General features: G+C 41.1%; 1 protein-coding gene across 3 annotated transcripts in view; it reads right to left on the bottom strand.

Moving 5' to 3' along the window:
- The window catches only part of Gab3 (GRB2-associated binding protein 3), a 72,159-nt gene that overhangs the window by 17,527 nt on the left and 42,104 nt on the right, over positions 1 to 12,528 (bottom strand). For all 3 annotated transcript variants that reach the window (XM_013509986.1, XM_013509987.1, XM_013509988.1), the window contains exons 5-8: positions 8,066 to 8,121; positions 7,351 to 7,570; positions 5,151 to 5,232; positions 3,941 to 4,043 (exon numbers count right to left, since the gene is read on the bottom strand). In XM_013509986.1, coding sequence (XP_013365440.1) covers positions 3,941 to 4,043; positions 5,151 to 5,232; positions 7,351 to 7,570; positions 8,066 to 8,121 — 461 coding nt within the window. The remainder of the gene's footprint in view (positions 1 to 3,940; positions 4,044 to 5,150; positions 5,233 to 7,350; positions 7,571 to 8,065; positions 8,122 to 12,528) is intronic.

Genomic DNA, 12,528 nt, shown 5'->3' with positions numbered 1-12,528 from the left:
GACAGACATATAAACCAATGGAATATAGTAGAGTACAGAAATAAACTCCTGTGCATGTGGTAAACTGATTTTCAATAAGGATGCCAAGATCACTAAATAAGGAAAGGGCAGTATTTTCAGGAAATGGTGCTAAAAAACTGTAAGTCCACATCCCAAAGGATAAAACTGGACTCTTATCCTTATATCATATACAAAAATTTTAAAAGATCAAAGACCTAAACAGAAGATCTAAAACTATAAAATTCCTAGAAGAAAACGCAGAACAAAATTTTCATGCTATTGAGTTTGGCAATAATTTTAATGGATGTGACCCAAAAAAGTAAGGCAATAAAAAGGTAAATCTGATTTTTTTAATATTAAAAACTTTTGTGCATCAGTGGACAGTATCAAGAAAGTGAAAAAGGGTGAGGCTGAGGCAGCAGGGTCACAAGTCTTGGCAATTTAGAGATTTAGTTAGAGGTAAATACAAAATTAAAAGAGGGCTGGGGATGCAGCTCAGTGTAAAGGCCTTGTGTTTCATCCCCAGTACTCCCCAAAAGATAATGAAAGATAATTAAAAGGAGGCTGAAAGGGCGGCTTAGTAGTAGAATGCTTGTGTAGCAAGCAGAAGGCCCTGAGTTTGATTCCCAGCACACACACACACACACACACACACACAGACACACACACACACACGGAGGGGAAGGAGGAAGGTGGAGGGTAGGGGGAGAGAATATGCTACAGAATGGAAAAAATATTGGCAAATCATACATCTGGTAAGGGGCTTATACTCATATTTTTAAAACTCCTACAACTCAACAACAACAACAAAAACCAAACAACCCAATTGAGAAATAGGTAAGGCACTTGAACAATAAGCACAATGAAATACAAGTGAGAAAAATACATCCATTAGGATAGAGATTATAAAGAAAATCGTGAGAGATAACAAGTGTTGGTGAGGATGTTGGGAAGCTGGAGCCCTTGTGTACTGCTGGTAGGAATATAAAATGGTGCAGATGCTGTGGAAGACAAGTTTGGTGGTTCATTAAAATATTGAGCATATAATTATCATGATCCAACAAGTCCATCTCTAGGTGTAAATCCAAAAAGAATTGAAAGCAAGAACCAAACATATACTTGTACACCATGTTCCTAGCACCATAATCCACAATAGCCCCAGAAGAGTAGGTAAACAATTCATTATAAGATGTTATCCTTAAGGAATGAAATTCTGCCATATGCTACCATGTGGATGAATCTTGAGTGAAACAAGGTCAAATACTGCACGATCTCACTTTTGAAGGACCTAGAATAGGTAAATTCACAGGGACAGAAAGGGAAGTTAATGTCTAATGGGTACAAGATCTGGGTTTGAGATGATGAAAATGTTCTGAAAATGGACAGTGATGATGGTTATACTCTGAAAATAGCTAAAATGGCTTAAGTGGTAAATTTGATATTATATGTATCTTACTACATTAAAATATTTTTGGTGTTGTAAAAGAATGTTTATAACAGTTCTAATTGCTCCCAAAACTTGAAACGATGCAAATGTCCTTCATTGGGTGGGTACATAAACAATGCATCGCCACCCACACGGTAGAGTACTATGCAGCAATGAAACAGAAAGAACTATGGACATGTGTACCAATTTGGATGAACTTCACAGACACTGCTCTGAGTAAAATAAAGCAGCCTGAAAAGGTACAGTGTGATCCTATTCACATGGCACTCTTAGAAAGACAAAACTATAATGAAGAAGAGATCAGTGCTACCAGGGGTCACGGTGTGGCATGAAGAAGTACTCTGTACCCTGAGTATAATGGTGGCTACACAAATCTGTATGTGTTCAAACTGATCAAGTTGCACAATAAGAGAGTAAATTTTATAATAGAAATTAATTTGACATGTAAGAGTCCAGAATTCTACTATAATAAAAGCCTTATAAAACTGTTGGAGCCAGGTATGGAGGTGCACTCCTGTAACCCCAGCACTTGGGAGGCTGAGGCAGGAGGATAGTTGCCAATGCAAGAAGAGCCTGGGCTGCAAAGTGAGTTCAACGCCAGCCCGGACTACTTAGCGAGACCCTATCTCAAAAACAAACACAACCCAAAACCCAAAAAACTACTGGAACTACAGAGTCTGAAAAATGGAGAGGGAAGAAATCACATATGATAATATTGTGTTTAGTTTTTGAAATTTTCTTTAATTCCACAAACATTTAAAGAAGGATATCCAGTAAGACTCGTATATCAATAGAACAAAACTTGTACTTCAGCCCCCGGCCTTAATTTTTGCAATCAGAGCAGAAATTTTTTCACAAAGGGGGAAATTAATATACATGATTATGTATAAAATCAAAATCAAATCATACTATTTCTGACTACCACACTGGGCTGTTCTGTGGCACAAAGGAAATAATATAAGTCAAATTCATTTGAGATTCTCTTATTACCGAAGTTAAAAAAAAATAAAGAGAGTTTAATGACATAAGACTCCAAGGCCTCTGTACTGTACTGAGTTACACTCCAGCACCTTATCTGTCTGTCTGTCTGTCTATGTATCTATTTATTTGGGGGCAAGGTCTTGCTAAATTCCTAAGTTTCCTGCTCTGGACTTGAACTTGGGATCCACTTGAACTTGTCTCATCCTCCTGGAGTGCTAAGATTACAGGTGTGTACCACCACGCTCAGCATAAACTAGCCCGTAAATATTTTTACATGGCAGTTCCCTGATGCGGCCTTCAGCCAGTGTTCCTGGCTCTTCAACTGCTGCATTGCCTAGCAATGCACACAGTCACTAACCAGTGATTACAAACTCAGGCAAACAATCAATCCTTAACTGTGCTGTTAATGAAATACTGGTCTTTCCCTCAAATTGAAAGATCAGAAGGAAACTGCTGGTGTCTGAAATGACTCTGCACTTGCTTATATTAGGTTTTAGGTCCACTTCCCTTTTTTGTTCTCTGGAGACAGGACACAGCTGTTCAGCATCCTTTATACGAGTTTTTCTTCTAGAAGTTTCCCAAGGGCCATTACAAAGTGTGAGAAATATTAGGAAGACCACAGCATATTTGTATATGAGTCACTTTCCATCTGCATATGGTTAAGTGCACTTACAGAACAATTTTTATCAAAAAAGGCAAAACAGTGCACTGAATGATTATTTCATTGGAGAGTTTTGCTTTTATTTTTGATTGCACTTTATCTTCATACATAAGAGAGTAGGAGCGCCTTCTGAAGAGTGTATGTCATGGTGCCTTGAGCACCATCCTTCACAATTCATGCAGAAGTTCCCTCTAGAGTTGCCCTGGAGAATGGGCTAAGGTGCCCACTAACGGCCAGAGGTGCTAAAGGTATCTTCAAGAACGCATGCTCTCAATGCCATGCAAGATGAAGAGAACAAAAAGGACGAGAGGGCAGGAGAGAGACTTTGGGACTCTTGAAGTGTGAATGGTTAATCGAAGGATAGCACTACCAGGTCTTTGTCCACCCAGGGCTACAGAAACAGCCCATCACAGGAGTCTCCAGAGGCAGCCACACAACGGAAAGGCTCAGAGGCAGGTGTTCTAGTAAAAGCAAGCATCTGAAATGTGCAGTTTTACACACTAGACTCTGGACATCCGGGGAATTGCGAAGTTACTGGGGTCAAGCAGGACACCATGGCCTTGGTGAAAAGAACTGCTTTCATTTCCATATTCCCAGAGCATAGGCCTCAACCCTAGGTTCTCGTGAAATGCTACGCCCTCAAAACAGTACGATTAGCTGACTACTGCCGGAGAAAACAACGAGTTTCAAATGGATTTGTTCCCAACTAGAAATACTATGACTGGTCTAGCAATCAAGTGATCATTTTAAGATTGCACAGAGATTTTTTTAAGGACGTGTCTTCTTTATAATGAACTCACAAGAATATAAGCTAGGGGAAGGGAAAAAAAGACATGAAAATATGGGATTACCATTTGAATGTAGCTTTCCTCCTCTTCTCTGGAAATAGGATTGGCAAAAAATCTTGCAGAATTAATACCATTTCTTTCTGGAGAGAGAAAGCTGGTTCGATTGCTAAAAACAAAAATACAGATGAGGTCAAAGGAATGTCTTACAGCTGCTCTGAAAGGCGGCCAGGAACTGACAGGGCCTTGTGGGGTTTCAGCCCGGCCCCAAACACAACTTCCATCCGGCCCAACTCCTAAAGAAACGGGCTGCCCAGCAGCCCCGCACCAAGACAGAGCACACAGCTCCAGCTGCTTTTCCCAAGGCCTTCCGTATCACATAGCTCCGAGCTTGGAGAAATAGACCAAAACATTGTATCACTTAGCAAAAAACAAAAGCAAAAACAAAACACTCCTTTGGGGCCCTTTTATTTTGAGGGTAACTAGGACAAGTAAGAAAGTGCATCCATTCCTCTGATAGGACAAGAACAAGAATTGGGAACCGATTTTTATTCTTCTTTCTAGTCAGATGCAAAGACTGAGTCTCGGCAGCTTTTCTGGGAAATGCAAGTTACTGCAAGTTTCTGCTTTACAAAGTGACTATTTTCTGTGCCATTTGGAGTGAGCCAGGAAACTCCTAGGCCAGCCTCAGCACTCTGAAAACGCAGCTTCTTAAAAGGTGAGATGAAAGAGTGCAGACATATTTTTGCATTGGTGTATCTAGTCCAGGAACCATCCTGCCTTCTCTGAAACGCCTTCCTTACGTCCTATTCACAGAATCAGCCTTCTGGAAGTCAGCCCGGTAGTACTGGTCCCAATCCGCGGGCCACAGCTGATTCCAATCTGGCTGCAGCTGCACAACTCCATCTTCTCAAGAAATCTGAGGTGGGATTAAAAAAGAGCCCATCTCTAGTGACAGTGCTCAGGAGTTATAGTACATCTTTGACCAATGGGGATCATACAACAAAGAAAAGAGTTTTGAAGAGAGAGGAATGAACAGATGTAAATGGTGAAGCAGATGTGAGAAAAGAGAGAAGATTCTTTGAGGTCCCAGTAGCACTGTATTTCCTGGTTCCAGTATCCTGCAAACCCAGTTGCATTTCTGCCTTTATAATCTGCAAACAGTACACTCAGGCCTTCCTTTGACTTACTTAAGAGCAAGTGGGCCTCCACTACGAACAGGTTAAGTAAGACCAGAGGTGTCTGGGCCACTTTGGCAACTAGCAGCTTAGCTTACCAAGGCACAGTGCGGGTCCTGCTTAGCGATGCGTGCTCCTGGATGACGGAGAGGTTTCTCAGGTCCAGGGGAGGTGGCCGTGCTACAAGACAGTGCACCACACACCGTGGTTAGTTCTCAGGCCAGAATCTGAAGACAGTGAAACAGTGACATCCCACTTTTCTAGCACACCAAGTCCAATTTACTAACAGGAGCATTGCTCGTGAGAGTGAATGTCACTCTCCTACTTTTTCCTGTCTCCTGGGGAGTAAGAACAATTATCAAGCCAATGTTCACTTTCCTTGCTGGAAGTAACAAAAAGAGGTTATATGTTTAGGCAACACACATTTATTGAGAACTTATGCTGGGCACGGTTCTAGGTGTTAGAGACACAGATGACCCAAACAGTTGTGAGTCTCCGCCCTGGAGAAATCCCAATGCCTACCTCACACGACATGTCTGAGAGGCAGAAATGATCGCCAGGTTCTAGTCTCCCCAACTCCAGACTACTGTCCACTCGATGGATCCTCTGCCTAGAACTTTCTTCCCTGTATCTCTGTCCAGTTACTCCTCTTCACGTCCCAGCTCACTGTCCTCTGCGTAGAGATTCTTTCTTTGAACTCCAGACAAGATCAGACCCCATAGTCCAGGCCTCATGGGTTCCCGCACTTACCCTTCATGGCCTTCCCCCCAGTCTGTGTGGAAACATTCATCTGTGACTATTTGACTCAAGTCTAGACTGTGCATCAAGACACCAGGGTTTTGTTTATCTGTTCCCTGCAATAGCCTGGTGGTCTAGAGAGGCCCTCGGCATCTGCCGTCAGGGGTCCATCCAGCTGCTTTGGTAGGGCTGTGAATCATGCAGCCCCTGGTTTCTCCTGCGGGCACAAGACTCCTTTGTCAGGGTCACCACCAGCTGCCTACTGGCTTCACAACCCGCCCTTGCCTACCTCCAAGTCCATCCAACACCTTCTCTCTTTCGGGTCCTATACAACGGCACTGTTCAAAAGAGTGACTGTGTAGCAACTATACCAGTACCTGTAAATGTACTGAAATTAAAGTTCAGCTGTTCAGTCACACTAGTCACGTTTCAAATTTTCAACAGGGATGTCTCCATCATCATAGAAAGTTCCTTTGGAGGGTACTGCTATAGATAATTAGCAAGACAACGATACCCGTCTTAAAGTTACAGGCTCCTGTGAAACTGTTTCTGACCAGAATGGTCAGTTATTTCTTCTACACCTCATAAGACAGAGTCCATTCTCTTATTTAGCACTGACTTCATGATCTTTATTTTTCTTCCAGGTGGTTTTTCATCTTCCTCCCCGTCAGACTGAAGAACCCTCCTTGCTCTGCACCGCAGCCGGTGCCTAGCACAGTACTATACACATGACCCGTGCCCTGACTCTAACTAACGGGGTGTGACTGGCTGGATCAGACACAGAGAAAGGTTTAAGGTAGCATCTTTGAGCATTTCCACCGGAAGTGGCAGTTTTTCCAAAGAGCAGTGAAAGGTGAGGCAAGGCTAGACGGGTTGTCAGAGATCCCAGTCATACCGAATGCTCCCCTGTGACCACACAGCCCGTTGGGCAGATGAGGGGTGGGCAAAAATAAAGCGAAAAAGCCACTTTGCCCTGCCGCTTCCCTTTCCCTCTTATTCTATCTCACTGTCTGTCCATGCAGCTCAGCAGACCAGTGAGGCTGCCTGGCGGGAGCAGTGCACAAGTTGCAAGTTGCCAGGTGCACAGGAGTCAGACTGCTCACCACTTAAGTGCTCTCCTGTCCCCCGTCACCTCTGCTCAGGGCATGCTGGCCATGAATCAAAGGCCAGAAGCCTGGCACTGTGATTTTACTCAAGTGTTATCTAAACGAGGACACCAGATGGGCTCCATTCTGATCCATCCTCGCTTCTGATCCATCCTCACTTATTCTGATCCATCCTCATTTATTCCTGGGCTTTTGTGAGAGAAGCAGTCACAGGGGAGCCACTGGAACAAAACTGGATTTACACGCTGCATCTGCAGGCCACAGCACCCTACAAGTCCCCCAACTCCCTTGATCACACTGTGGAGCAGCGAAGTGCTCCCACCCTTCCCATTCTATCCCATTCACTTCTTTCTTGCCCTTGTACTTTGTAGCCCTCTGGGATTGTCTCCTTAGTGATTCCTGCCCAAGGAGGCTTAGGCCTCCCACACACAGCAGGCCTGGTCAAATGCCTTACATTTCCTTTGAGGCTTGAGATCTCTATTCACTGGGGGAGGTTCCAAGTCTGCAGGTAGCTCAGGCAGTGGGCTTGAGATGCTTCCTGAGCTCATCAGAATGTAGTCATCCTGACTGCAGTGGGGACCAAGACTAGAGGCCATAGTCTGGGGGCTCATGGGTATGTAGCTGTCTTCAGCACTGGCTGCAGCTGTGGAGTACATCGGGGAGCACCTGCAAGGCTGCAAAAGAATAGGCACAGGTTGGGAACTGCAGACTAGTCACAGAAACCACTAACTGTGGGCACTGAGGCTGTGCGTGTGGTTTGGGTTCCAAACTGCCCAAAAATAACTCTGAACTTCTCCAGGGAAGTAGGACAAGCCCCTTACCAGGGTTCTGCCTCTGGACCCATTGTGTGAGTATAGGTGCTAAGTCTCCCAGACCGCATCTTGGAAATCTGAGGGTTATGAATTTACGCAAATGCTTTAAGTCCAACATGAGTTTAACTGGCAACCCCAGGTAGACAAATGTCCTGATCATTAGAATTCACAGGGTCTTTCTGGAACCAAGTCCAGGAGTTTCCAAAAACAGTTCAAGTCTTAAAGTGAGACTGGAAAAGTCTGCACAGATCCAGAGTAAAGAACCTCAATAGAATTGAAAAACAAACAAAAAAAACATGTGGGACCAACTATTTTTGCTTACGTGGAAGCTTAAAGTAACCCAAGTGCCAAACTTACCAGATTTAAACTAAGCCGCTTGTCTCGGTGTCTTAAGTATCGGCCTTCTACATCAGCTGCAAGAAATGAGATAGACAACATCAATTGAAACTAGGATCCAAGTCTCTCTACCCTCCAACGCCTGTGTGCAGCTCCAGAGAGGAAGAGAAACATGACACATAATTTCCATACATAGGCTCATTACTGAGTCTAGCTGGGCAATCAGAACCCATTCCCCAACAGACAGAAAATCAGACCAGATTTTGAAGAAGTTTCTATTTGATGGCTTCATTTCTCTGTGAATGAAGAAGAGATGTAGCAAGCATCTTAGTCACTTTCTTGTTGCTGAGACACAATACCCGACACCTGCAACTCAAAGGAGGAGAGGGTTGTTTTGGCTCACAGTTTGAGAAGTTTCAGAAGTCTCAGTGTTGCATGGTTGGCCAGCTCCAGGACAGGAATGGCATGTCAGAGACACGTAGTGGAGGAAAAGCTGCTTGTGTCATGGTGCCCAGGAAGTAAAGGTAGAAGGGAGGAGCTGAGGAAGGAGGCAGACCCTCCCAGGCTATGCCCCGGTGAGCTACCTCCACCCAAGCCCCACGACCTGAACACGTGAGGCTTTGGGGGGACGTTCTAGATCTAACCCACAACAGCAAGTAATTACCAAATGCTTGTTTCATTGATTACGGGAGCTTAGAGATTGGCGGGTAGATCTGATAGAAGAGCTGAGGAAGTCTGAACAGCAAAACAAGCTGAACACAAAAGCACTGGCATTGTGCAGCAGCCCCGAGGGCTCCCCTGAGATCTGCAAGCATATAGCAGAGACTGATCTTCTGCAGCAATAAACAGCTACTCAGGTACCGGCATGGAAAGAGAAGATAGTTGTACTAAACTAGGATCAGAAACTGGCCAGATGGCTCTGACAAACACTGAGACATAAAAGTTGGAATATCTGTTGAATTGAAGGAGGAAATGTCCAGAAGGTATGCTGAATACTTCCTAACTCATTCCATAAAGGACAGCATTATGCCAAAACCAAAGACATTATAAGAACAAAAAAACTACAAAGCAATATATCTCATGAACATAAAAGTAAAATTCCTCAACAAAATATTAGCAATATATTTAATTCAACAATATAGAAAAATAATTATGCATCATAACTAAGTGGGATTTATCCCAGGTATGAAAAGATGATTTAACATTTTAAAATAGGCTAACATAGCCTATCACATCAAAAGCTAAAGAAAAATCCACGATCATCTCAGTAAATACAGAAAAAGCATTTAACAAAATCTAAAACCCATTCCTGATTTAAAAAAAAAAAAAAAAAGCCTCTCAGTAAACTAGGAATGCAGAAGGTTTTCTTCAACATGATAAGGAATAGCTACCAAAAAATAAACAAACAAAAAATAAAACACCACTTATTGCTAACATACTTAACACTGAAAAAGTCAAAACTTGGCCCTTAAAGTCAGAAATAAAGCAAGGGTGTCGCTTCTCAGCAGTGCTTTTTAACACTGAACTGGAAGTACTACTCAATTCAACAAAATAAGTAAAGGAAGCAAAAGGTAAGTAGACTTAGAAGGAAGAAATGACACTTTGTTCACAGATGACATGGTATGTAGAAAGTTTGAAAGAATCAACAAAGAACCTCCTGGAATAGCAAGTTATTATTGCAAGGTTGGAGGATATAAGGTTAATATTTGAAAGGCAATCACTTTCCTATATATCAGCAATGAAGAAGTGGAATTTGAAATGGAAAATCCAATACCATTTGCACTGATACCTCCCTAAACTGAAACAGATTTATTTAGGTGTAAATCTAACAAAACATGTACATTATCCACATGAAGAAACCTATAAAATTCTGACAAAACATATCAAAGAAGAGCTGAATAAATAGCAAGAAATTCCATGTTCTTGGACAGGAAGACTCAATATTTTCAAGATGTCAATTCTTTCCAACCTGATCTATAGATTCAATGTGATCCCAATCATAATTCAGCAAGATGTCATGGTTATATGAACAAACTCTTCCTAAAGTTTATATAGAGAGGCGAAAATCTATAGTATCAACACAATATTGAAAGGCAAGAACAAAATTGGAGAACTGACACTATCTAACTTCAAGACTGATTCTATAGCTACAGTAATCAAGACAGTGTAGCATTAGTGAAAGAACAGATAAATAGATCAGTGGGCCAGAACAGAGGGCAAAGAAATAAACCCACATAAATATAGTCAACTGATCTTTGACAATGAACAAAAGGAATGTGACATACAAAATATATCACCCTTTTCAATGAATGGTGCAGAAACAACTGGGCATTCACATGCAAAGAAAAGAATCTAGAATTAAGTCAGAATGGATCACAGAACTAAATGTAAAATGTAAAACTATGAAATTCTTGAAGGCAATGTGAGAGAAAGTCTAGATGAGTTTGTATTTGGCAATGACTTTTTAGATACAACGAAAGAAACAGTTGATAAGTTGGACATCATTACAATTTAAAATTTCTGCTCTGTGACGGACACTATGAAGATAATGTAAAGGCAAATCACAAACTGGGACAAAATACTTGCAAAAGAAGACACATTTGATAAAAGACTTACCCAAAATGTACAAAAACTCTTAAAATCCAATAATAAGAAAGCAAGCAATCTTATTAAAAATGGACAGACATCTCACAAAAGACTATATACAGATGGTAAGGAAGCCCATGGGAAGATGCTCCACATCATATGTTGTCAGGGAAATTAGATCATATATGCCTGAACAGCCAAAAGCCAGAACATGGACACCACCACACGCTGGTGGTAGTGAAAAATGGTACGGTCATTATGGAAGGCAGTACGACACCTTTATGTAAAAGCTAAAAGTACTTTTAACCATATTATCTAGTAATTCCTTGATATTTATCCAAATGAACTGAAAAGTTATGTGCACGTCAACATTTTATAGTTTTATCCATAGTTACCCAAACTTGAAAGCAATCAAGATGTCCTTCAGTATATGAATGCATAAATAAACTGTAGAACATCCAGATAATGCACTGTTATTCAGCACTAAAAAGAACTCATCTGGGGGTTCAGCTTAGTGGTAGAATATGCCTACCATGCACAAGACTCCAGATTCAATCCCTGACACCACAAGGAAGGAAGGAAGGAAGGAAGGAAGGAAGGAAGGAAGGAAGGAAGGAAGAGAGAAGAAATGAAAAAAGAAATAAACTATCAAGACATGTAAAGATATGGCAGAACAATAAATGCATATTACTAAGTAAAAAAAGCCAATCTGAAAAGCCTACATGTTGTACAATTCTCAACTATATAACATTCTTTAAAAAAACAAAACATTGGAAAATTTGGGTGAAACAAATTCTTAGATAAACATAACTTACCAAAAGGAACACAACCAAAAGTTTAAATACCAAAATAGGATTGCTAAGGCAACAAAATAAATTTAATTTTAAATTCTTCCAAGAGGCAAACTCCAAATTCAGATGGTTTTTCTGATAAATTCTGCCAATTGGTTTATGCAGAAATAATACCAATTTACACAAACTTTTCCAGAGAAAGAAAAAGAGGAAAACCTTTCTAGTTTGATTTGTGGGGTCAGCATAACACTTTTTACCAAAACCTTACAAAGACATTTCAAGAAAAGAATTTAGAGGAAAAGTTCCCTCATGAACAAAGATTTTTAAAAAGTTCAAAACTTAATGTGGGCAAGCCATTTACAAAAAATTTTATACAGGAGGCAACTGGGGTGGTATTTGCCTCTAATCTCAGCCCTCTGTGAGGCTGAAGCAGGAGGACTGTGAGTTTGAACTGAACCTGAGCAACAGCAATTTAGTGAGGCCCTGTCTCAAAATAAGGAATAAAAATGGCTGAGGATTGTACTGCAGTGCAAAGCCCGTGGGTTCAATCCCCAGTACTTCAAAAAACATTAGACAACAGCAAAAACAATCATACAAAATACCACTGACAATAATTTGGAAGTAGAAAACTCATGACAATATATTAATAAGAGATATGTTAGACTTCTACACTAAAAATCGTAAAGCATTATACACAGAAATCAAATGAGTTCTATGTAGGATTGGCATAAAAACAAAAAACAGGGACATCCACCAAGGAACAGAATAGAGAGACCAGAAATAAATCCATACGCATGTCAGCTGATCTTTGCAAAGGAGAAAGGACAAATCTCTTAGTAAGTGGGACTGGCAAAACTGTACCCCATATGCAAAAGAATGAAAATGAGCCACTGTTTTATATTTATCTCTAAGTGGATTAAACACTTTTTTTTATTTTAAAAATAAAAGGAGGAAAATAGTAACAGACAGACAACATTTTACAACATATCAAAAGAACAGTACAGACAATACAGAGCTACAAACAAAGTGGTAGGGAATTAACAATGCTTGTTGTATTACATATTGATATCTTCAAAGTGGTTGCTCATGAAAACAGATATAGACATG

The sequence above is a fragment of the Chinchilla lanigera genome, unplaced genomic scaffold (genome assembly GCF_000276665.1).
Source record: "Chinchilla lanigera isolate Chin_1 unplaced genomic scaffold, ChiLan1.0 scaffold00193, whole genome shotgun sequence".
Lineage (NCBI taxonomy): Eukaryota > Metazoa > Chordata > Mammalia > Rodentia > Chinchillidae > Chinchilla > Chinchilla lanigera.
This window is presented reverse-complemented; position numbering and strand designations above follow the sequence as displayed.